The 26,893-nt window shown below is 40.9% G+C and overlaps 1 protein-coding gene across 13 annotated transcripts in view; it reads right to left on the bottom strand.

Moving 5' to 3' along the window:
- Positions 1 to 26,893, bottom strand: part of EHBP1 (EH domain binding protein 1) — a 226,230-nt gene that overhangs the window by 152,972 nt on the left and 46,365 nt on the right. For all 13 annotated transcript variants that reach the window (XM_037391625.1, XM_037391623.1, XM_037391626.1 and 10 more), the window contains one exon: positions 18,197 to 18,250. In XM_037391625.1, coding sequence (XP_037247522.1) covers positions 18,197 to 18,250 — 54 coding nt within the window. The remainder of the gene's footprint in view (positions 1 to 18,196; positions 18,251 to 26,893) is intronic.

Here is a 26,893-nt window from a genome sequence, read left to right as displayed (position 1 = left end):
AAAGTGATAAATGCTCACACGCACCTTCTTGTCTTTATTTCCATGCTCTGGAATGAGGCCAGAGACTTCTAAGTAGTGTGCTCTGTTTTCTTCCACTCCCTCTCGGAAGTTATGGGCTCTTTCCCCTCTGCAGCCGCTTTCCCCCTCCCCCCTCTATCCCGGCCCAAGCTTCAACCACTACAAAACAATGTTCCCCTGTTCCTCGCCAGGGCCCGTTCTCCACACACCTACCCCAGGCGCCCCGAGTGCCCCTAAGTCATTAAGGCTATATGTTTACAGATCCAGGATGAAAACCTGTTCTCTCTCCTCTGATTCTAGGAAAATTCCACTCTCTCCCCATTTTGCATGTGAACTCAGCTGCACTCATTTTCTTTGGGTTGAGTCACTCCACGGTCCTAAGGGGCTACCACTCCTGAGGTTATTAGTGCGCTATTAGCCCTGCCCAGATATACGTGAGACAGCGGTACAGCTGGACTCCAACGATACAGAAATCTTTCATGGCACAGAGTCTCCCTAATCTAAGTCTGAAACCTGAAATTGGGCATTGGCTAGTCAAACGGCAAGTATGTCATGTATTATGTGGTTTACTTTCATTACCTGCATATATTATTATTCGGCTTGCACAAATTATAATTCACAAAAGTAAGTGTTACAAAGTACCAGCTTCAAATAATCAGTTTCCATATATTCTTTTAAAATACGTTATTCTCCACAATCCAGCCACATCAGGAACGTTACTGGAGTGTTACAGGCACAAGTACTGTCAACATTTCTAAAGCTCCCCTAGAGACAAGTTCACATATGTACAAAAAGCAAAGACGGTGCTAATGGTTTATTTATTAACATATCGTGTTGCCATCTAAAACAAATACAAGAATACGTTAAGAAACAGAGTCTCTCTAATGAAAATATTTTCTTCTCTACCTCTTGGCTGTGAAGTTAACCTAACTTACAGAATTGAAAAAAAATTCAATGTTAATTAACTTAATATTTGATCCATCCATACTTAAAGATATTCCACTATAAAAGCAAAAGGGAAAAAAAAAACCAAACAAAACACCACCAAAACAGAAACCCCAAATGTAAGCAGACTTAACCTCATAATTATTGTTACGCAAAAAACACTTAACGAGACATCTGCATTAATCAATTATCGGAAAGTAGTGCTTCAGTCCCAGGTAGTTAGCAATAGCACTCATTTAATAATATGCGGCGCCTGATGTTTTGGCAAAGCTAAAGCAGGAAAAATGAAACTAAAAGGCACATTGTACATGTGACCTACAGGACTTGGATTATTACCTCTAAGCTTATTAAGAGTAAAAGCTGTCAGTCGGACCACCCCACAACGAGGGAGGAAAAACTAAGATTACTCAGCAGTAAAAGGCATAAAAAGGAGACGTGTATTCTCAGAACTGACGAAGGCAGCGAGAGTGAACCACAGACCTGCTTCAGCTATCCAGAGCGGTAATTGGCTCACAAGAGCGACTACCACGTTAAGGCATTATCATTATCTAGCTCACATAACTGGAAATTCACGCTCTGTTCTTTAAATTGGCTTAACCAGCAGCATCTGCAGCACTTTAATTAATTACAGCAATTGGCGTACCTTAAAAGTAGATGCACAGATCTGAAATGATAATGCCCTGTGAGTAATAATTGTAAACCAGCATTAATCCAGATCTATCCTAAACAAAATCAAGGGTACACTCTTGTGCTTCAACTACACAGAAAACAAGCTTCAATGTAGTAATTATTATTGTCTCTCCAGGTTCAACAGCAAATACTACAATTCTCCATGACGCCTTACACGCAGTCAGCTTGGGAATGCAGGAGCTCAGAATGTGCACAACAAAAATCTGTTCGGGTTTGAAGTCAAGTCAAAATTCAATCAGGCACTTCAACTTGGGTTTACTTTGAAAGATAAACTCCAAGTTAAAATAATAACAGAGACTGATTACCACTATTTATTTTTAGCGCACTCCTTATAAAGAAATATAGAAGCCAGATAATCACAGTAAGCTCAGAACAAAGTTTTCTTGACAGCCATTAGCTTCGCTTCAATAAAAAATCCACAGGCACTGTACACAAACATGTATTTTTTCTTCTGATATTTGCAGCTCTAAAATACAGTAGAGCTACTTTATAAAATTTTGGAGACAAGATGTTAAAAAAATCATTTGTTCCTTTTAGATACAGCAATTCAAAACCTTTACTTAGAAGAAAATATTTTCTAAAGCTTGACAGTTAAATCCACGTACACATCCCGGACACATTTAAAAGCTGTTCTGTAACAGACGACTTCATACCATTTCCAGCCAGAATGCAGAACAACACTATCAAGATTTGTTGTGACTTGCTTCTGTACAATTTCTGGTTTAAAGACAGATTTTACGTTTAATTACCACCATGCTCCAAAACAGGACACAAGAATCTTAATCAAGTGTCTCATATGTAATGGAAGTTTAATCAAACACTTGAATACCTCAGTGTTACTGAGTTGATCAAATCTGATGCTTAAATTCATATGTAATTCAGGGCTCAAAGTACCTGACCTGGTATAAAGGCTACTACCAAAACAAATTTGAACTCCCCATTTACCAAACACAAGTTTTCTCTTTCATAGCAGCGTGAGAGAATGAAACATAACTTTCTTGATTCTAGTAAACTTGCAGTAGTTTTGAATATATTTTTAACCAAAAAAAACCCACAACCATTGACTCAACTAAGGGAAGGCTGGTTTTAAGTTGCAAAAACTTTGACCATCCAATACAAATAGATGCTACAGCTCAAAATATGCCTTTGTGTAATTTTGTCCAACACCCATTTTCTGAAAGCATGCCTGTTTTCAGTGTAACATAGAGAGCAAACAAGGAGGCAGAACATCAGCAAGAAAGCAAAAGCAAGCCCAAGCAGCTAATATACGAAGGCTGATGCAGCAGCAAAAGGCAGAAATAGCAATCTCATGTAGCAGCTCACACCACAGAGACATGCAAAAGGCAGTCAGAGGAGAAAAATACCTTTTCTAAAGCAGGAAAACTCCGGTGATGGTGCTTATATACTCTGTGCCTAGTGTGTTTGAGCTGGGCAGACAGCAGTGAAGCTTCACTGGTATGTGCAATTTTAAGACATGAATATCTGTGCTTACTTATACTCTTGATAACATGTTTATCTAGGGTGCACAGAAAACAACTGCATGCCCAAATAAACAGCTACGCTCAATGTAATCATGTTCATCTCCTGAGTATCCACTTATAAATATTAATCGAGAAACTACATGTGCTACTAAGGTGCCAGCCTCCAAGGAAAAAAGGCCACAGTGCAGGAAAAATATAAAATAAAATAATAATTCTTATCTAACAGTGATATTTATTCCAGAGTCAGTCATTTCTGATGGAGAGGGATCACAAGTGCACAATACAAGTTATTCGTTGACTAAATACCATCACGAAATGCTACAATATAAAGGTTGGAAGGATTAACACGAAAGGTCCCACTCCAAGACAAATGTCTCCTTCATAGTTCAGTTCCCAGCCATCATGGCTGCTCAGTCAGGCCTGCGATTCCAAACGCCCCGAATATACCTGCTAACAAACATGCCAAAGACTTTCAAAATCTCTTGTTGATACTGGCGCATTTTTAGAGGACATTTTAATTACCAGCACGCTGAACGAGACTTTTGAAACATGGGAAGATCACCAAATAATTTCCGCTCCAAATCTCAGCGCTTTCTGAAACAACTTTTACAGAGGAATTATGCATTTGCCAGGCTGGCACGTTTACCCTGCGCCTCCTCCCCTCACCTCCTGCAGCCGCTCACCTTTCCCAAGCAAAGAATGTGAGGCTTGCAACAGCCCCCCCCGGTTTTAAGTATTTTTGTATTTGCAAAAGCCTTACACAATTTAATTGTACATTTATATAGAGGCCACTTTTAGAAATAAATGCAGAGAAATGAATTCATTAGCATGCGCTAAAACATGTTCCGTTCTGCTGTAACAATAAAATACATGGTGATTTTCAAATAAGCCGTAAGTACGGGGGGGGGGAGTAGTATAATCCATATTTCTAAATATATCTTTAGATTTAAATATATTCTCTAATAACTATGCCGTTTTGCACATTCCTACATTTCAGAAACTATCTGGGCTGTGTTTAGCTTTTCCTAATTCCATTTTCTAAAGGTACTTGATCTTTTACTTCCAGTAACAGACTACAGTATGAAATACTACGATTTCTAAAGCAGCAAGGGCTGAATTTTCATGCAGAACATTTTATCCTTACAGGGATGATAATTTTTCTACTCCCTCTACTGGCATACTTTAAAAGCAAGCAAAGAATAACCTGAAGGGCGTTCCAGCTTGTAAAACATAGTGAGAAAATATTTTTTGTAACCTCAAAATAATTGTTCTCACATCTTGGCAAAACATTAATCTCAAACCCTGGGGATTTTTAAGCTATCAGCAAATTTCTGGCAGATTTTTTCATTGCAAACATCAACGAAGCACCTCAAAATAAACGTCCTGGACCACTTCGTGTTACAATTATTATCAAGCAGTCCCACCACCTGTCACTGCTCAGATCAAAACAGATCACTCCCTGAAACATACTATATGGCTAGTAAAAGACCCGAAGAGCGATTTGTGGAATATAACTCTACACGATTACCATGGGTCTACAGAAACGAGCAAAAACATCCTGAGCTTAACGAGTTGCTACTTAAATGTTAGACAGTCCTCTGTGAACCATTTTATATTAAAATTGGATAGTTCTAAACATCACACATACAAGAAGTATTGTTTGACACAGTGCCATTTTGATGATAAATTGCAATCTACAGCTCAAATAATTCTACCCAGGGATTAACATTTCAGAGGCTGAGCCAGAGATTATGTGTGTGGATCTTGAATTTCATCATCTCCCTTCGGCACAATAGCTTATTCTTCCTTTTTTCATCTATTCTCTCATGAAGGGTCAGGAAAGCTTAGCCTTGCTGTTTCATTCATTTCATCTCTACATTAACCAGATACCTTGCAGTCTTTAGTTGTTACGTGTTATTCCATTACAAATACTACAGCTACGCTGCACTATGCTACAGCTAATGAGGTATGTACCAAATCAAAGGGTGCCATCAAGTGGTTGCAGCACACCACCAGCGTTATGCAGTGTTCTGCAAGAGGTTTCACCAGGACACAATATACAGGGAGGATTAAACTCTGCCATCATTTAAGGCTTTCAGGAAAATTCAGATGCTGATCCCACACGATCGCATTTCCTTCCTTTCAAACGCCAAGGGCTCAGCCTAACCGCCAGCATCACCGCACCGCACACGTCCCGTCCCTCACCCTACGGGTCTGGCTCCAGGCTTGTTTCGGCTGTTGTGTGCTTTGCTACTCATCACTGTGTACCAGAGGACAAGTTAGGAACAGCCTTGACCACCTCTGAAAAGCCTCCCAACTAGCAAGGGGACAAGACGGGTGCTGCGAGGCGGGAGTTCCACAGATGGGGAGAATAAATACAACTACTTGTACCACCAGACCCAGTTTCAAATCAAAATGAGTTACAGATTACTTGTTAATCTATGCTCATACTGAACTCGAAGACAATGTGAGAGCTCTTCCCTGCAACGATCATGATGAGTATCTTCAGCATTACTCAGTGATTTGAAGATGACTCCATAGATTGTTCTTTGGCACAAGCGTTCAATCTGACCCAAACAATCGGCCTTTCCAGATGAAATACTTCATAGCCAAAACTCATTTCATATTTAACCGTTTTCTTCTAATCCATATACTATCACCTCTCAACCACAGCCCATAACTCCACATCACCTCTGCCTGGCAGGTGAAAACCAACCAACCAACCCCAACCCAAACCCCACTCTTCCAGTGCCCCGAGGCAGAATTTCGCAATGAAAGAGAACAGCGCCTTTCTGAAAACTGTGGCAACTTTGCAACTGTAGGAAAAACATTCTACACATGCCATGGGACACAGAAGAGTTTTGCTCGGTGGGGATGAGACTGAAGATTACCTGGCTGTGTCTCACCAGCTCATGGCCATCCAACCATCACTTCCAGAAACTCAGCTGTCACTTAGAATAACACCTTCCAGCTTGCACTTGCAAGGAAAACATCAAGAAAATGTGATTCTAACGTCATTGATGAAGACAGACACAATTATCTTCATTTCTGAAAGGGTTTGGCTCCAAAGCACAACACACTGAACAGCCGTGACCACACCAGCACAACAGCTGACTTTTTAAGAACATAACTTCAACCATATTTTTCCTGTGGTAACAAAAAAGAAACATCCATGCTCAAGAAATGCTCAAGGCAAATGTAATCCAAATTCTTCCAAGATTGTTCCCGTCTTCCAAAAAACTAGGAGCACTGTTCCCACACATGGTCTGTCTACACAACCTGTCACCTCAGGCAGCCACTCGTAATTGGGATGCCTACCACCGCTACTCGGGGGAAGCAGACAGTTCCAACGCACACGTGTGAAGACCAATAATGAATTTTCATCAGCTGCAAAGCAACACTCGTGTGTGGTGGACCAAAGACAATTGGAATTTGTAATGCAGAAAGAAGTCTGCCCATGACATACCCCATGCTCTCACTCACAGCTGACTTCAAGCTTCCCCATGTTCCCCCACTTACACTTGCTCACATAGGTAGGTCAGCAAAATTCCCGATTCTGCAGTACAGACGCTTCACAGAAAACCTGCACACAAACTGCCAAAGACTGAACTAGAGCAAGAGGTAGGGAAAAAAAAAGAATTAAGACATTACCAGGAACGAAACTGAAAAGATACTAAGCTACTTCACAAAGATTGCAAATTATTATAAGAGTTACAGAAATCAAAAAGCAAGATGAAGAGCTTTGTTTCCATAAAGCAGCAGAGGGCTGCTTCATCCGAAGGGGAGACCGCAGAGAAAGGATGCAGAGGTACTGATGGAGCTGGCTGCAGCAAAGCCAAAACTATTTCACCAAGTTGAGGTGAAACACCCAAATTGTTCAACAGATGCCAAATGTCCTTTGAGATAATACCCTTCCTCAACAGCGTCCACACTGGTTATTTATTTATGCAATCTATTTATTTAATACCTCAAATCCTTCCTAATAAATGAGTTTCCTTGGTTATAATATATAATTAAAGTTATATAATATGAATTAAAACTAATTATGGGGAAGATTTATACAGATGATTCATGGAACAACAAGCACATAAACTTCATACTAATTCTTTGCTGACAGATTTTTAGGGTTATTTTCCAAATAGTCCATTTTGTCCTTTCACTGACAAATACACAGAGAGAATCCCCCCTAAGCCATCATGCTCCTTCCCGTGGCTGCTCCTGGAAGCAAACACCCTACGCCTCCACCGCTGAGGGTCTGAGCACTTGCTGGAGCTACATCTGCCAGGGCATTTCCCTCACTCCTGTTCTACTTCTCCCCAGCTACAGTCCGTTTGCTCTCTCCGGTCCCTGCTGCCACCCACGCCGCCTGGCCACATGGTCCCCCTTGGTCTCACTCCCCCATGGCAGACAGCGGTTCCTTGTGCAGCAGCACCAGCCACCTCTTGTGCCTTGCGCTTCGCACTCGCAGGGAAAGATGTATGAAAGGGCTGAGAAAACCAGAATAGCAGGGTTGGGAAAAAACCAAACCAAACCCAAACAAGCCAGAGGTAGGGAACAGACAGATTTTTAAGGCAGTTGATTTCTACGTTCTTTTTGTATTCTTCTCTGAATTTATTTAGCACTTAAAACATCGAAAGCACTAACAAAACTCATTGCAAATAACTTCTCACTCTTCATTAGAAAAAATGCAAATGCAATTCATTTCCGTTTCAGGGATCTACTTTACAAACAAAATTAAGAGAGATAGTTCTTCATGCAATTTTCAACACCACTTAGTAAATATTGTGCACATGTGGTTTGATTTTTGTGCTGTGCCTTCCCGTGACAGGGGACTGTTTCATGAAATTGTTTTGCTTTAGGGAGCGAAGCTTTAGAGAGTTTCCCACATCTTATCCCTTGCTAAGCAAAATGCTCTTATGGTATAAATCATGAAAACTATATGCAAAAATTGAGAGTCTAAAGAAAAATCTCTGAAAACTAGCATGCATATTTATTTTTATCAGGTACAGTCCCCATAGTCAGACCCGGCAGTTTCCTATTTCAGGCTATGCAGCACAGGGTATTAAAAAAAACCAAAACACAAAACCTAAACAAAAACTTAGAGAGCCTGGCATTCATCATGCTCAGCCTAGCATTCTGCCAACCTGCTATGCTTCCAGTACGGACAGTCTGGTTTGTCCCCAGTTCTGGTCTACAGCAAACACACTAGAAGCAGAAACTGTACTATTTAACAACACAACATAACACACAACTGTATCGTCTTCAGGCTTTAAATTAGTCATGTTTGGTATATTATTACATTTTGTTTTTCAGGCCACTGGAAAATGCAAGAAACGCTGGTTGAGTACAGACCACTGTGCTCAGAACAGCAACCTGAGCTCAGGGTTGTAACTGTACAGGTCACAAATGTGGCAGAAATTCAGTTTAATCTTATATTTATGCCAGCATGGGGAACCACAGAAAATACTGAACAGCTGCAAGATGTCATTTTATGGCACTTTATTCAATGCCATTTTATTCACACAGTCTTTCCAGTCCAGGCTCAGGGTGCCACCACACCTCAGCTAAACCAGAAAAAGTTCATTTATGCTGCCTGTCAAGACTGAAGAAGCAATTTGGCCCATAAATAGATAATGCGAAACAACGAGAAAGGAGAAACTTCAGATGAAAAAAACAATATACCGGTGCAGTATCAATTCAGAATGAAGAATATGCTGGGAGGGAAAAAACCTGAATGAAGTGGCATTGATTAAGTTATGGAGGTCAATTAATTTCCATTATATAAACTCTATTAAGACAGCTAACAACCAAAGATAAGAGGCTGAAGGCAATAACACTCGGTGCTATTACACTGCCAGCTGGTTTTCCTAATAACAAAGGTTTTCAGGAAGCCAGAACTCTTATTTTACTGTCAGCTGGCTACTGTTCTGCTGGTGGCCGCTGTATTTAAATAATATGCTCTGAGTTAAATTACAACTGCTTGCGTGTACAATCCTATCCAGTTACTTAATGTAGAGCTACATTTTACACAATAATGAATATTTTATTTCTTTTCTGACACATATTTCTGTACCTTGAGCACATGCAATTGCAAGGTATTATCTCAAATCAACATTTTCAATTGGACTCCCAGATTATCTGCCTTTGAAGGTGACTTACGTCAAAAATATATTTCATTAAATGCATTGCCATTTTTGCCATTTTCCACACCGAATACTTTGTACTACATGGCTGCAACATATGCTGGTTTAATACTGTACAGCTACCGGGCCAAAAAATGAGATTTATCCATCATAACGTTGCCCCGGACACTGGCATTTTACATAATGATATTCTGAACTGCATCAAGAGCAAACACATATCCGTGACTGTATGTAAATGTAAAAACACTCAGACATAGAAAACTAAAAAAAAAAAAAAAAAAAAAGCCAAGCTGAAAAAGCTTAACAGCAAATACTTTTCTATTAAAAGGCAAGTTGCTTGGCTCAGCTTATGCCTAGAGTATGATTAGAACCCCACTGTAAAACAATTACCAAGACACTCTTCTGTATTTGATGTCTGAAAGAGAAACGACCTCATGCAGACTCTGTCTCTTGTGTGCGCTGGCAAGTATATTTTACTGCTGATTTTCTATGAATAAACATATGCTAAGAGTGGCTGAAACACACTGCTGGTTTTAAACATGCCTAATGTAGTATTAGGGGTTAGTTTCCAAAGCTGTCTGCCTTGTTTATCAGCTTCCTCCCTCCAGCTGGCAAAGAACACCACTGATAGCAACTCTGATCCGCTGCCTTGCACGGTACACTCATCTATCTATAGGGGACACGTTCTTCTGGCAGGATATAACCTCCCCCCAAAACCTAAACAAAATGGTTCCAGCAATTTACAAAACAGTTGTACTTTACTCCTGTGAATCAATAATAACCATATAAATTATATGCCATCAAACTCATTCCGTTGTAAATGTTACGGTGTACCACACTTACTGAGCTTACAGAGCTACAGGCTAATAGCCCGGCTGTTCTGCCCGACGCCAAGCAGCCGCCTGTCTCCATCTCCCATTTGTGAGACCCCCCTCGCATAATTGTAGCCTAAACATCAAAAAATGTCTCCTTTTTTAGAAAATTTTAAACTGAAATGCTGTAATACAATTTTCAAAACTGCCGTATCATCTGCCAAATTGTATTTGATACAGATCCACTTAGTGCAGTTATTAACACAGCATCAGAAACAACATTATTTAAAGGACAGTTTGGGCACTGCATTTCATTTGGGAGATAAAGATCACACAACAAAAGAAGATTTTCATAACTATTTTTTAAAAACTACAGTAGAGTTGGATGGACTCACATTTCATACTCTATTTTACTGATTCAAGATAAATCAGGTATTAGAAGTGTAAAAAGTTAATTAGATATTAACAGTTCTTTCAACAATTCATCTACAATTCTCATTTAGATAAGACTTTTGTCATCTCATAGCTCTGGTTTAATAGATTATTACATACTAATGATAAAAAGGATTAGTGGTGGCCCTAATTTCAGGTGATCTGGGCACAATCTTGTCGTGGTCGGAAGTACCGTGCCCGTCACAGACAGCAGCACGGCACGAGCGAACACCGCCTGCAGCAACCAGCAGGCTTTGCTCAGGGATGCAGGGGTGGCCACGGGTCAAAACATCAAGGAATCGATACAGCTGCTCAGAAAAGCTTACACAGCGCTTGCCCTCACGATGCCTACCTCAAAGCAGGCCCAGGACCGCTGCTGCCTCCTCTCTGCGTGCTGTGCCATACGGAGGGGAAAACACCCCTAACCCCCCCGCCTTTTGTGCCTCGCTCACCTAACACCCCCAATACAGGTGGTAATTTACTTGTCCTACAGCATTTCGCATAAAACTTCTCCAGCAGAGCCCAAGTGTGCAATCCACTTCCATTACCTGCTCTAATTGTCAGAGATGGTGCCTCATCAGAGGGGGGTGTTGAAGCGACCCCGCAGGGCTGGTGCGCACAGACGGGAGACTCAGCCACCCTACACCAGGGCCATCCACTCCACGCACAGGCCCCCCTCTGGCTCCTTACAGGAGCACAGACCCTGCCTCTGGTCATGTTCCACTGGTGAAAATTGCACAGAAATGCCATTGTGGTGCACACAAAGAAATGACATTTGAAAAAACATTCCTGAAAAAACACAGGATCAGGCCTCCTAGAAAGATTTCCTACCCTGTCTTCTTCAGAGCCAGAGCAGCCAATCAAGACTACAATTTCTGCTAGTTTTGCTCCAAAAAACTAATCTCAGAGATTTCTCAACTAGAACAAAGTGCTAAATATTTAATGTAAGCAAAAACTAAAAGTAAAACAAGTTCTCTGATTCTGTATTACATTTAAAGCAGAGCAAGAGTGAGACGGCTGACAAAGCAGCATTTAATTCCCAGCTATATCTAGACCAGAATACCCAGCCTAATTTACACAGACAGACAGTCACAGTTCACATAATCACATACAGCAGAACATGACAGGGGAATTAAAGGACCAGGAAAGCATGCCTGAACTATGAGCTTCCTATTCTAAATGTATTAAATGCAGGCATTTAATTCAGAAAAAGACTAACCTGGTCAGTGCTTATTTTAAGCAAAAATTTACTTCAAGCAGAAAATACAAAACTAACGATCGAGCTTTTTTGATTACTTTGTCTTAAATAAAGCAAACAGCCAAATTAAACTTAAGCTCCCACACGCTACAAAGATGCACTGTTAGAGATAGCCAAGATTTTGTAATAAATTCTGGTATGGCAGCTGATTAGCAAATAAAGAATCATCTTACTCCATATGCCAGTCTTTTTCCCCAGGTTCTTTCTGCAAACAGTGTTGACAGTACTCAGAATTTCAATTCACTAGACTATGCTGGCATTTGCCTCCCAACAGTTATTTCCAGAAAAAAAGTGGGAAGATTTCACATCTACACTTGGGCCTGCATTCTGATGTCAAGCGAAACTTGCTCTTGCCAAGCTAGTGTCACAGCAGTGCTGTGCTAGGAGAGGTTTAAACACCCAGTGTAAGAGTCTGATTTTACCAGAATTCTGGGCTAATTACTGCTGAAATTCCAATGAGCTATTTGTTGAAAGGCTCATTTGGAAAAAAGCTGTATCTGATGAAAACTTAACCTCTTGCTAATACCTTATATGTTTGTATCACCTTTAAAACTGGTCACCTTTAAGACCAGAAGCAAATTCATTTCTGTATCACATCCACCTTTCCCATTACTTTCACATTATTATCACTTTTATTTGTGCTGTCATGGCTAAAAAGAACAGATGGGCATTTTAGGAGAGAGGAATAATCTCTCCAAGCCTGTGAGTGATATAACGTGCTTTAGGGCATTCAAAATGAGAAATCATCCTAAGCAACCACGATAAAGTATTTCAGAGGGGGGGCATACCACAACACAATTCACTTCTACCAATAAAATGACAGTAGATTATGTCAAATGCTCTGTAACTTTTTCTAGTGTTTCGTTCATTTTGAGGCTTTGCTCACATTTGAGCAGAAGCCAGTTCAGAACTCTTTTTGGGTTAGGGTTCCTGAAGTTACACAAAAGTGACAGACAGAAGGAAAAGTCAGATCTCATTCTTCAGCTTGAACTTGTTATTCTTAGTAACTGTTTGCTGAAGGCTACCATGAACAGCAAACTCTAAACTCCTTTTTTCTCATTTCAGCAGCTTTGTTGGACATATTTTCCTGGAGAAACCAATCAGAATACCCTTATGGTTAACGTATTAAAAAATGACTGGAAGCATGCATGTGTCTCACAGGGGGATGTATACCTGACACAAATCACTGTTAAACTTGAAAAGTTCGCATGGTTTTCTTCACCATTCACTACCTTAATATTCAAAAAGGCACTAATAGAAAACAGTGGTCTAACATGGTCATCAAAATGTTTCGGAAGGCTCCTGAAAGGCTAGATGCAGAAGTGAGTTCAGTTTCCAAGATCTCAGTAGAGAACAGCCTGCAGCCTCAGGGCAGCGCTTCACCAGGCAGGTGGTGGTGCAGGCAGAGCTGGGCGCTGCTAGCCCCTGAAAGCAAAGGACAGCGTGAGCAGAGCAGGACTCTGAACATTTGCTTGCACAAATACATCCTCTGAAAGAGAATGCTAATGATCTGCTAGTGCAATCAAGGGAAATGAGATGCATGTGTAAGCACGATCACATTACTGTGGTTGATTGACCAGTCACAGGTGAGAAGAAAGGAGGGAGCCTCCAGCCACAGAGAAAGCAGAACCTGTCCTGCATAGCTGCAATTGCGAAGACAAGCAAGAGCAGCCTTAAGCTGTACCAACAGCGATCTAGGCCACAAGGATTCCCAGCAGCAAGGACAATGGAGCACTGAAACAGGCTGCCTGGAGGTGCTGCAGGGTCCCCAACTTAAAAAGCTTTTAAAAACGATTTAGATAAGTGTTTGCCTGGAATGATGCTGCCTTGAGGCAACAGGACAGGTCAGGCGAGGCTGCCTCCAGCCCCAGCCTAGCTAAACCTACAAGCAAAGCTTCAGGGACAGGTGGGGCATTTTTCTCCATTCATCTGCCAAATTAGCATGTCTGGAATGTCCTCTTCTGTTGTTTGCAAACGCCACGTTTTAACGGGCCTGCCGCATAAAAAGAGGAACATGGCATACTATCAGGGCTACAGCGATGGCTACCCATGCCCTGATGGCATCGACGCTACTGGAAAGGGCTCACTCACCACAGCCCGGCGCCCTGCGAATAACCTGTAGAGAAGGGTGAAACACAAGGCACAGGAGGGACGATGGAGGAACCTACTGTGAACCTTGGAATATGTTAGTAGGCCATTTGTTAGCTATTAGAGATACAAATCTGGGCTCAAAAAGCATTTCCTACAAAAAGCTGGAAAAATTGTTTCATAGACCAAATTTTTACCCTCTGAAAACATCCTATGGATTTTTCAATTTCATTTAAGAATGTAGTAGGTAGGTCTACAAAGCTGCCAGCAAACAGGCAGATGTGATGGTCTGTCCTCAGTGGATGTTCTTTTCCGTGCTTTGAGCAGGCTAGGAAGCAAAATGACAATTTTTCCATCACTTCAGCTACCCTTATTTCAGACAAAGCTCTTGTACACAGAAGCCAGTGAAAGCTCCAACATATTTGAACCCATTTAAACCTCCACTCTTCCCTCCTGTCCCTTTCTTCTTCCATTAGCTAGACAGTCTGCAGAGGTCATGAAACATAGCCCAAACTTCAGGTGAGCCGAACTCCTCCAGGGATGCAGTCTTCATTTCAAGCTGACTAACGCTTAACGATTCCCCCAGCACCAGCCATTTCACTTGAAAAATATTTCACTTCTGAAGGACAAAGATGTATTTAGAAACATCCAGTGCTCTTGTCTATAAACAGGACAGCGCGGAAACCCTGCAGAAAGTTTGACAGATACATTAACGCTGTTTGTGAGTTTTCCCTAGTACCTATAGAGTCTCTTGCCACACGGAGGCTCTTTGTAGAGCACTGGTACACCAGAAACCCCGAGAAAGCAATTTGTAAGAGAAGTCACAAGTTTATGCTGAAAAAATTAACACTGGAAGTTGGCACTCAGACAGTGAAAGGAACAAATGTGGAAACAGCACGTATTCAAATTACTCATAGGAGCAATGGGAGAGAAAAATCACTTCCTAGAGGAAGTGGTTGTATTTTTTAATGTAAGGCAACCAGTCCCTGTTCTCTAAACTGAATAGGCAAAATAAATCAATGCCAGTCTGTAAGATTTTGAGAGCCTATTACCTCTACATATGGGTAAGTCTTATTCTTAGCTATGGATTTCTTGCTCTCCAACTTGCAACAGCCAATTTGAACATCTGATACTATTCTTCAGAAGAGCACAGAAGACCAGACAGCCCCAAGAGCTGCCTCACGAAGAAAAAACAGATAATCAAATAAACAGATTGTCGAAAGTTAGCAGTAAATATACAAAGAATGCAGCTGTGAAGGAAGTAAAGACATGGAAGAGGCTGATGGAAAATGTGTATCAACATTCAAATATAATGAAACTGCATTATGATCAAATTATCTGTGATTAAACATACAGTAGATGACAAAAGTTCACTTATTAGAACACAAACACAGAGTGACTAAGACATTAAAAATACAGTTAGAAAAAAAATCCTACAATAACCAAGGTGATGGATCACAAAGTACATGTATTTGTGATATATTGAAAAACAACACAAACGAACAAAAAACTCTACAACATGAAAAACAACACAAACGAACAAAAAACTCTACAACATGAAAAACAACACAAATGAACAAAAAACTCTACAACATAAAAAACACAAACTCAAAACAAGAAAAATAAAAAAAAACAACCAAAACCCCCAAATATCTTATTCCATTTTCATTTGCAGCATGGTTATCTTGCACAAACCACCTCACGGCTACTTAAAAATTCCTCTGAAAGTCCAGAATAATCTTGTTTTGGATTTGGTAGCATCTGCCAGCAGAGACATCAAACTTCAGCTGAAAATCTCCTTTAGCTGATCTCTGCTCAGCCATACTGAAGCACTACAGAATGATTTAGGAGACTGACTTGTAACAGCATTAAAGAAAGCTCAAAATAAATGTTTTTAGCAGAATTCAGATTCCTTCATAATGAAAGAACGTCCATAAACTTTTCAGGCTTGAGTGTTTTGTGTTCCGAGTGTGGCTAACCAGGGAGGAAGGGAAACCTGCAGCGCTTCCTGAAGGGAAACTCTGAGGACAGCGAACACACTTGGACAAAACTGAAAAGCCTCCAACAGACTGTAAATGCCCCCACACTTCCCAAAGGTGGCCTGTCCTTGTCAGGCTCGATGATACATAAATTCCTTTAAAACCAGAAAAAAACCATATGTTCAGCCTGAAAGGGGTAAACGTCAACAGTTTAGGGAGGGAGGAGATGGCCCTCCTGCCTCCCCGGTTTGTAACAAGCTGGTGTTTTGTCCACTGAAATGTCACCCGGGCATCGATCACTGTTATTTGCTCCAACTGATGAACACATTTTCATCCACCACTAAGTGGAGCTGTTACTCTGGAGAAAAAATTTCTCCAGCTCCTCGACTACATTTGCAGACCAGATTTTTGTGGCACTATCTCCAGCTTGCAGTAGTGCATCATCTTGAGAGAGAGAGGCTGAAAGCAACCGGGTTTATAGCTGCTTTAGCTCTCCATTTTTTCAGTAAAACTATTTATTACATGTATTATTCTGATGATAATATTGATATATCCTCTAACCGAAGATAAACATCTACCTACCGATGACTATTGGGCAGTTCCAGCGGGATGAACTAATGGCATAACTGCGGTTGTATAGAGAAAGTTTGCACATAACAGATGATCATCCCTGGTACATACTGGAACCATCTCCATCTGCTTCGCAGAGCTGCGTTTGGGGCACAGCAGCCTCCCACCCTGCAGCATTGCTGTGGCTCAGAGCAGATCCGAGGCAGAGCGCGGGAACAGCATGCAGCAGATGTACTGCTGCCACCTCTGTGTGTCACACAACGCCATGTGAAATAAAGCAGTGTGTTATAAGGCAGGACATGAAGTTTATATGCCCACTATAAACTTCTGAAAAAATACCTGCTGCAACGTCACAGGAAATCCAACTATACCCAGAGGGGTTGGCTGAGAAATACACTGACATTGTTTTATCCAGAGCTACTTGTACAGTGACAATTGGTGATGGAGACTTCCCTGATTAAAATAAACTAAGTGAGAAAGAAAAGGAAACTCCAGGAAACAGTACCTAAATTGTGTTTTGTCTGTTCATAAGTCTCATAAATGAAAATAGAAACTTGACATTTATAAAGTATAAATTAAGCACTTTGCTTTCAGCCTTTTTAAATGTTCAGTCACTGACAATCAGAATAAACTACATCACAAGACATCCGAACCATTTCTGATACTGACAAGAAAGAAAAAGCAGCATTTTAAGGCAAAAAAATGTAATATGCAAATACCATTGCTTTTCCATACTTCAGTGCTGTGTGGTACAACTATGACTCAGTAGAAAAGCTTTTTTTTTTTGTTTTGTTTAAAGACAACATAAATAAAAATTAAATCATATTACCGAGAAACAGTCCAGAACGATACTCTATTAATGAGAGGGAAACACACTGTCTTGATACCACAGTCTTACTAAACGTATTTTCAAAAAGAAGGTTTTTCTTCAAGGGAACTCCAGGTTAAGCAGCTACCCCATTCTGCAGCCCGGGCAGCCCCAGAGCAGAAGCCACAGCCCAGCACGGAGAAGGGAAAGCAAAAAAAGTACTGAAGCACTTGCTCTACGCAACGTTAAGCCCTGCTGTTTGGCAAAGCGTGTTGTTAGTACAGCCTTCAGGAGCTCAGCCCTCTGCACAGTTCTGGGAACTTCTGACGAGAGTCAGATTCACAGAAGCCACCCTTTGGGTTTTCGCTGGGTGCAGAAGATGGCTCCCCATGCAGGGAGAAGGAGACTGGCATCTCAGGGAGCAGGGGACACATCATGACTCTTCTGCTCTTCACTTAGGTGACCACGGCTGGTCCCACCTCTCCACCCTGCCTCAATTTCCTCCTCTACAAAACACAGGTGATGAAACTGTGCTCTTCGCTAAAGAGCAGCATTCAAAACCAGCAAGGCGGCGCTGCCATTTGGGGCGTACAGATGTCATAACCTAGCTCTGACTTGTTCACTCCCCTGCTCATAGAAAAATAATGTGTCATAACCCATAAAACAATGAGTCATAACCCAGCTCTAACTTGTTTACTTCATCGCTCATAGCAAAATAATGCAAGGAAGACTGATACTTACAGGGAAGGAATTTAAGCAGTGTAGTACAGTAACCCCCTCTTCTGCATTTTGATTGTAACATAACAACAGGTATTTTAATAAGGCTTTATTACTACAGAGCAAGGCTTTACTGTGGTTCAGCAGCTCATATTTTACTCAAGCCTTTTTCAGCATTTGGACACTCTTTAATCATTTAAATGATTAAGTCTTACACATATAGAAAAAAAAACCAACCATAACATTCCAGCTTACATTCTCTATGACAAACGTCCATTCTTTGTCTTCAAACTCTTCAGCATGAGGATCCTAGAAAAACAAACCAGAGAACTTAAGTCTAAAAATAATCCAGGGTGCAAGAAATTGCAACTCAGCCAAGATTTTCATATACTCATCGAAATATTTTTACCCACTGAAGATGACAGAGGGAAATACTTCAGCTAGGATGTAGGCTTCAGTGGATGCCAATAAGATGACATGCAAGTTGGGGTAAAACTGCCAGTGAGGATTTGGTAAGGACTCCTACAGGTACAAACATGAGGTTGATTCTGATAAAGGCCTGTAATTCTACTTCCTTTCATCTAGAGAAAAAAACCCCAACAAAAACAAAACGCCACCTCTCTAATTTTTAAGTTCCATCTCACAAATAAACATAACAAATCTATATCTTGCAGAGAACAGCGGAGGAAGCCACTGCTCCCCCCTGGCATGGGGCGGCGTACACCTACAGCAGGCATCACCCCCAGCTCCTCATGGCCAGACTCCATCAGCACGAGCAGAAATCCAAACTCACAGCTTCAGCACAGCACCTCATTTCACTGCAAGTTTCTTAAAATAACTGCCCTTACTTCACAACATTTCTATTGCATCACACGTGAGGATCAGAAAACATTTTCACCAACAGGAAGATAAATAACAATGAGGTTCATATATTTGGCATTTCTTTCCGGTTTAATGAGCTTTGAATCTGGTGGTGTGGCCTGTTGTTGTCTGAAATTATGATACTTGTGCAGACATTAAGTTATCCCCTTTATGCCTCTATCAGGGATCCTGTTTAAAAAAAACAAACAACTTTTTTAAAAAAATATCATTAATTTATCATCTAATCCTCGTTCTGAACAACTGTAAAAGAGAATGTAGCTTTATGGCTTTCTTCAGACGTGAAGCCTAGTATTGCTATACCTCAATTTTATCCTATTATTTCTAGTTATAGGAAACCACTGAATTACTCCTTTGCCCCTGACGCTTGCATACTATAGATACTTGTAGACAAATGCCACTTCCCATAATCAGCATTTGCCATCATCATAACTCAGCACTTACATTTTTTGCTATTACTTGGAGCCTGCTCATGACGCTACATCAAGCACTGCATCAATTCCATCTTGGTGCTCTAAACTAACAAAATGGATTGAGATACTTTGCTTCTACTTTATCTCCATTAGTACCGCGTCTCCTTTCTTTCCAGAACGCTACAAGCCTCACATTCAATCTTTTCAGCTCCCCTTATCTTAACCTTTGCTTTAACCATCTTTGTTTCACTTACTTTTGTCTTGAGGTCGGACACATAGTGAGTAGAGGTACTGTATTACAAATGATTCTTTTAACTAGTTCTCATCAAATACACAAAATAAAACATCTTGTAAGTAATGAGCTTACAGTGTAAACAACTAGCAAAAAATAATTACCTTTTTCTTTTTCCAGCACACAAAAGACTTGGAAAGTGTGCCCTCAAATAAACACTCTTTGAATGAACTACAATAACATTTCTAAGAGGCTATCCTACCTCCTCCAGTGCAGTCCTTCCTATAAAACCCAGCAAAGCCGGTTCATTGCTCTGCATGCCCCCTGTAAAACACTGGCTCTCCTTGCAGGAGGAGTCCTGCCGGGCATTAACATGCTTACAGAGAAAATTCAACAACACATCATTCCGCTGGCACCGTAATTAGCTAAATATTTAACAGCTACAATCACAGGTGTCATATGCAGCATGCATTTTAAGATGCATTACTCCAACAATGGGATGTAGTTTCAATGAAAAAATGTAAGATGTTACTAGAAACTTACATCAAAACTAATTATTTATTTTGATATATGAACAAATCTTTTTAGAACTTTTTAAAAAATCAGAAAAATTTAAATACTGAAAATCAATGTAAAAACCATACTGTACCATTAGCCGTAAGGATAGAAGGGCAAGTAGATACTTACAAAATTATACTGAGGTATCTCCATGTTCCAATTAATGTACTTGTAAATATCAGATTATGTAATTATATATCCATCACATTAATCAGGTTTGTGGAATTCTGCATTATGTAAATAAAATGCATGATACCTGCTGGTTGGCTGTATCCTATACAAATTCTAAAGATAATTTTCTGTAATCCAGCTATTAACTACTTATAATTTTCAAGACTTAACCTGGGGCAATTACCTTTTTGTTTAATTGCTTCATTTGATATAGCATAAAATGACATAATAAGATTTAATGCAATCATTAATCACTGTTTTAATAAGCTACTCCATAATAAGTGACTAAACTCCGAAATATTTCATCCTGCTCAATTTTTTTTGTAACTCCCCCAAAAGCTATTAATGCAAGCTTGCAGGTTTACCCAAACCTGCTTGCAAAGTCAGGGCCCAGTGTTTTATCCCATGTAACAAACAAAACAATCATTGCTTTGTTCTATGAAGAAAAAGAAAGCTCTTCTATCAATGGTAATAAAACTGACTCTCACCTCTGAAGGCTACAGAATTGGGTGCTCTGCTGAGTACTTCTGATAATCTGATAGAGCAAAATAATACTGTATAATGAGAAGACAATATTCAACGTTTTAGCATGCACTTGGAAGTGAGCTGTGAACACTTTTGAAAAATAAACACTAGCGTATTGCCCCCCAAACTCTACCAAATACCCAGAATAAAAAATAAAAATGAAAAGCTTCAAGGACTTCTCTAATGAACAGCCTCACCAAAAGTTCAGAGATATGAAACGTGCTAAAATATTTTGCATATGTGTAAGATATTTCAGATTTAAAGACAAATACAGATTTATTTTTTTTAAAAGCCACATTTCTTCTTAGTCTTAAAATGCCTCTAGAAACAGGAATCCCCAAACGAGCCTGAGCATTTCCTTGCAACAGACACTTCAGTGGCTTCACTCTTCTCATTAAAATGCTTTTATTAGAAGCCCAGAGAGCAGCACGCATAGTCCTATTTCTTACAACTTTACTATGTGGTCAGCATTAACAGAATCTTGTATGACTACAGTTATAACACGGTTTCTAGTGCAACCACCATTTCACCCTTTGGGCTAACATTTTTATGTGTGACCTGCATAAAAGTGATGTTTCTATAAATCTGAGTAATCTTTCATCTTATTTTGGATTTGAAGAGGGTAAACACCAGTAAAAAAACGTAACACATACTTCCCCTACTGGCTAACCCATATCCTCCATTCATTTCCTCATAGAACTCAATTAATATAGCAAACTATTATTTGAGGACTGTACAGCTGACTGCTCTTCAGGGGGAAAAAAAAATAAAAGCCATTGCAAAGAAGAACAACCCTAGGAGGTACAGTTATAGCAGCCTTTGACATTTTCACTGTATGAAAGCCCTCCCTGATAACACAGCACACAAAACCTCACCTCACCTGCAAGCAGATACAAGCAATCACTGAAAATGCACAGCTGGAAACACCTGAAGACAAGAGTTACAAACAGACCTCATTTCCCATCCTCCTTCCTGAAAGCAAATGATAATGAAAATTACCTAAAAAGCTCAGGGAACAAACTGTTTCCAGTACGTTCTTCAGCCTGAAACTGCCTCATAGCTCGCTGTAACATGAAGGGAGCTGGCAAGAGCCATTTATTTTCTTTTTTTTTTAATACTCATTTTCTCTACCAACTTACCACAGATGCAAACTACACTCCATCCGACATTCATTATGGTTTTACCTTGATTTGAAAACTCTGTCTGAGCAAACAGATTGAACAGCTTTTTGTTCCTCCTCATTTTATTGTGTAAAAAAAGAATCATTCTTAATATCAAGAGATGGGCCCCATTTTCCTCTTTCTCTTTCCCTATGCATTCACTGTGCAGTACGACAATCCTTTTCAGTATGTTCAACTAAGTTTTAGAGCCTTTTTTTTTTCCCCTACCCTTTTATTATATTTTTTTTCCTGGTAAATTGACTTTAGTGTTCAAAAGTAACACTGAGGTGAGAAGCCAATAGTAGGGAACGGTGCAAAGGACAGGACAGTATCTTAGCGGTTCTCCTGCAGTGAGACTCTCAGATAATCATTCCTCCAGCTCTCAAGATCAGCAGAGCACTTTGGTGCACCAGCGAAAACCTAGTCCATCTCACATTTTCTCTGTGTTCACTGTGTTAACTGCTTTTCTAGAGATGTGCTGGACCTCGCAGTCCTACAAACTTTTCTCTGCAATCCCAGCCATGAGCTTCTTTCTGTCACCCCACTCTGCCCACCCACATACCAGCTACCTGAAAACAGGCAACTCTCCTGGGCTCGGGCAAGGGAAGAGCCACAAGGAACGAGCCTGTCACATTTTTCCATTCTCTATTGATCAGTCCATCATCAGCCCATTCCACAAAGAACTTCTCAAAGGACTAGATCCTTTCTACGGTGTACAAGTTGGTTTCAGAAGACTGACGAAAGGTAACCCTTCTTCAATAGTTTCTGTTATCTTCAGAGTTATTTCTCTATCTCTTTTAATAGGAATGAAAGACGTATCAGGAAACAAGGGACTGCTCCTTCTCCTAATTAGCAGCCAGAGCGGGTGGGGAAGATGTTCAGACTGTTAGTCCCTTCCTCCCTTCCTTCCCCATGCCTCCTCCCTAAGCCTTCCTGGCTTTTGAAGCTTGCCTTTCAATTAGATCACTTCATACCAGCCTTAATCTTTGGTCTTTCTTCTTGGGGAATAACTGCTTATGGACTGTCACACTGAATCAGATCAAATGATGACAGGGTTTGTGATCTTCCTTTACTGGTGACCTACAGCAGATGCTCCAGGTACTCCAACATCTGTCCTCAGCTTTTGCATTTGGCTGTCTGAAGCTGCAGAAGGCTCAAAATTTGACCCAATTCTTGTCGCTTCAATGCTGCTTACAGAGATCTGATTAGCCTAGAAAATCACATACAACTCTGGTCAGCTTTTGTTGAGCTTCCAGAAAGCAGGGAGCTCCGAGCAGACCAGCAGAACTGTCCGTGTACATCACCACACCAAACTCATGACAGTCCATGCTTTCCTGGAAAGCCTCTGGGCTAGAAAAACAGCAAGGGCTTACTTTTTCTCTTTGAATATATTTTTAATAATTATTTCTCAAACTAACCCTGGATATTTAATTTTTTAGTGTACAAACGTGCTCACTTTGCTGAGCTTATGATTTTCATATCTGACACACAACATCTTGTCTTGTCTACAGGGCTGTTCTTCCCTCCTACAGAATATTCTCCATCATGTCCGGTCAAGCCCCTGGTCTCTCCTAAACTGAAACACGTATTTTCTGAACCTGGGTTTGTTCTCTGCTTCTGGGAAACGGCTTTATCAAAGGGGTTTGTGCATTTTGGGGTTTTTTGTTTTCTCTCCTTCCCTGAGACTATGTATTGGCTCTGCTGCAGTGTTCCTGCTACTGCATGGCCTGTAACTGCATTATAATCAAACACATGATGGAATCGGGCTTTCAAGGAAGATGATACAGGATTTATTCTGAGATACATGTGGGGACACGAATGCTTTCAACAACACAAGTCTCCTTTTATCATTTATTTTATTCTTATTCTACTCAAATAATTTCTGTGCTCTGAAAGCTACGCCTTTAAAATGTCTTTTTCAAACTTTGCAATGAAGAGCTGGTAATCTTCCCTGTTGTTGCAATGGTACAATGGTGTGACAAACAATCTATATTACTGACAGAGCAGGTGGGTTTTGTAATCTGATGAAGCAAAGTCCATGTTTACTCCAGAAGAACAAACATCTTTGCTTGGGAAGTTCACTTTGCTTTTAAGCTAGAAAGTGATCACGTTCCAATTTAAATCCTCATAGTACAATTGATGTTCACTTAGCTTTGCTAAAAGCACTGGTCTCGCTTGGCAGTGAAAATTTCTCATTTAAAATCTCTCTCAGTTGATACAGGTATATGTTTGTACATAAAGCCACGGAGAAGCATACAAGCTTTCATATATGATGGTTAAACCTTGCTAATGCAGGGACACTAAAAATGAACTTCTGGAGTGCAACCATGGAAACAACAAAAAAATGGGAATTCAGCTAGCTTTTCTGGTATTTGTGGATGTTTCCATGAAAGCACTACAAATCACAGACTGAAAACACACAATAGGCTTGTTGTTTCACAGTGTTTCTTTCTCCCCATTTGGGTTGAAAAACCCAAGGCATAGCCAAATATCAACATAGGGCATGGTAAAGGAAGAAGTTAAACTTTCAGAACAGATGGAACTTTTTATGTAATTAGCACTTCAGCCAGCTGGACAGGCAGGAGCTAAAGCTAGTCAAGGGAAGCTGAATCAATATATCCATTTGATGCTTTTCCTCACGTGACTCCGGAGCATAATGAAATTTTACCAGCAGCCCAGAACTAAGTGAAATGAAACAAAAACTTTTTATTTATTTGAAATGAAAGTTTTCTAAATGAAGGTTATAGTCTCTTCAATACCTTGCTCTCCTTGTCTAAGAATTACACAACATATTATTGGAAACAAGCTAACACCCAAAATAGGGATGTGCAGATAATGCAGAGTACCTCATCTGTTGACTCCTCACAGGCCTTTGCTCGCCAGCTGTCAAGGGCCCATGGGTGACTACTGGAGAGGATATGCTTAACATTCTCATCAGCACTTGAAACCTCAACTTATCTCCTAATCCTACCAGCAACACATTTCAACAGCCACTTACGAACACACAGCCACTACTGTGTGAATCATTTCCCAAAACACGTAGCTGTCTATCCTGGAGTCTACTCTTTCCCTTTCCTGCACTTCTATTTCAAACAGCACCGCTGTGCTAATTTGTTATCTGTGACTGCTACAAAGCCCTGTCGGAGCAACCTCCTCCGCTCAGTGGGCTCTGCCGCCGGGGTAGACGTGGAGTCAGCAGCTTCCCTCAGCTTCTCAGGTTGTAACGAAAGAGGAAAACTACTGTTTGTCACACAACACGGCCACGTTAAGTGTGCTTACTGCCAAGTGCCAAGGAGTGGCTGCTAAAGGGACTTTTCCAGAACTGCCAGATGAGCAAGCAGGCTCTTTTTCTGAGTTTTGTTGCTTTCTGGTTTTGCCTCTCTCCTTCCAGAGAAAGGAACAATATAAATACCTGACTTGTAAGTCAGCTCCCAAGAAGGCTGTGGCAATGTGCTAGTACATTCTTCCCTCCCCACTACTCCAGCGCTGACCAGCCAATGCATCAGCTGTGCAAAAACCAGCTAGCTCTTTTTGACTGTCCTTGCCCAGAACACACCAGCTACAGAAGTGCCAGCTCTCCAGGTGTTTGGACATATCCTGCGCTCCAGCTGAAGCGCTGCTGTAGCAGGGAGTCAAGAGCCACCAGAGGACAGGGCACAGCCTGAACCATGCCAGCACCACATTCTGCCTGCAGCCAGGTCCCGCTCGCAGCTCACTGCCCTGGGCAGGCTGCTGCCTCACACAGATCCAGCACTCCTGGCATGCGACCTGCTGCTCAAAACCTGCTGCTCTGTACCACACCTGCATGTCCTTACAGAGAAAAGAGGGGGTTTGGCCACTTACAGCACTCTTGTCCGAGGAGCCAGAGGATCAATTAGAGCAGATTTACATCAAAAGCTGCCTGAAAATGCGATGCTGCTTTGCGTGATCTCAATGTTTTGATTCTAAAAGCCAGTGCTCATTCCCCCAGAGATCTGTGTGTGCTGTTCCCAGAAGTTACAGTCCCTGGGATTATTCATGCTCCTGCCTCTCCTCCGTGTGACAGGCAGGCTCATTTTTGGAGAGAGTAGGAAGAAGTCCAGTGAGCAGACCTGCCTGCAGAGTCACAGTGCTGGATGAAATTCAGCTTGTAGTAATACCTAACACCGGCTCCAGAGGCCCTTCTTTCCCTCGCTGTATGGTCCCAGCCCTCACCGTCAGCAGCACAAGCACCAGGCTGGTTTGCTGTGCTACACAACACAGCCCTGAAGCCCTGCAGGTAGGAATCCAAAGGTGGTGTGGGGTGGCAGGAGAAGGCTGGCAGCTACTTTTATTCCAAAGCCATAGCACCACAGAGCTGCACCCAGAAGAAACTTAATTTCTCATTCTTCATGCAACATGTCATCACATACACAATCAAGAACGGTGTACATTCTGCTTCACTTTAAAATTTAAAAATATTAAGTAACATTCACTGTGTTACATAACCCTATTCAGATTATACAGACACACACAGTCAGATAATGGTGTTAGACTTCTTAATCCAAGTAGAGGCCCTTGAAGCATGCAAAAGCAAATTGTATTTGCTAGTGAACTTCTCAATGCCAGTTGAAGACTATGTGTCTGCTAAGGAGAGAGATAAATTTATAAGTTAGCGTCACTGGCAATCTGGGATGTTTCTGTTCACTGGTGATCCCTAGGACAAAAAAACCCGAAAACCAACAAAAAAAACCCCAGAGAAACCCCCTTTCTAGGCTTAGTGAACCAAGTAATAAATCCACATTCTAAGGCTAACCAGAAGCCACTTCCAAGCAGTTACTCAGGGAAGTCCCCAAGACAAAGAAATATAAATATTACTAATTATGACAGTAATTTAAGAAAAAAGTATGTTACTGTTGCCCTAAGCTGTAAAGGGAGCAATTATAAATAAGAACAACCAGAGTGTAGCTGGAGACAGAGTAAAGCACAAGAAAGAACTAATGGAACAAAAATCCCAGAAATCTTCAGCTCAGGCAGCCTCCTACACTGTCACACG

The sequence above is a fragment of the Falco rusticolus genome, chromosome 6 (assembly GCF_015220075.1).
Source record: "Falco rusticolus isolate bFalRus1 chromosome 6, bFalRus1.pri, whole genome shotgun sequence".
Classification (NCBI taxonomy): Eukaryota; Metazoa; Chordata; class Aves; order Falconiformes; family Falconidae; genus Falco; species Falco rusticolus.
The sequence above is the reverse complement of the archived record's forward strand: the minus strand, read 5'-3'. Positions and strand labels throughout refer to the sequence as shown.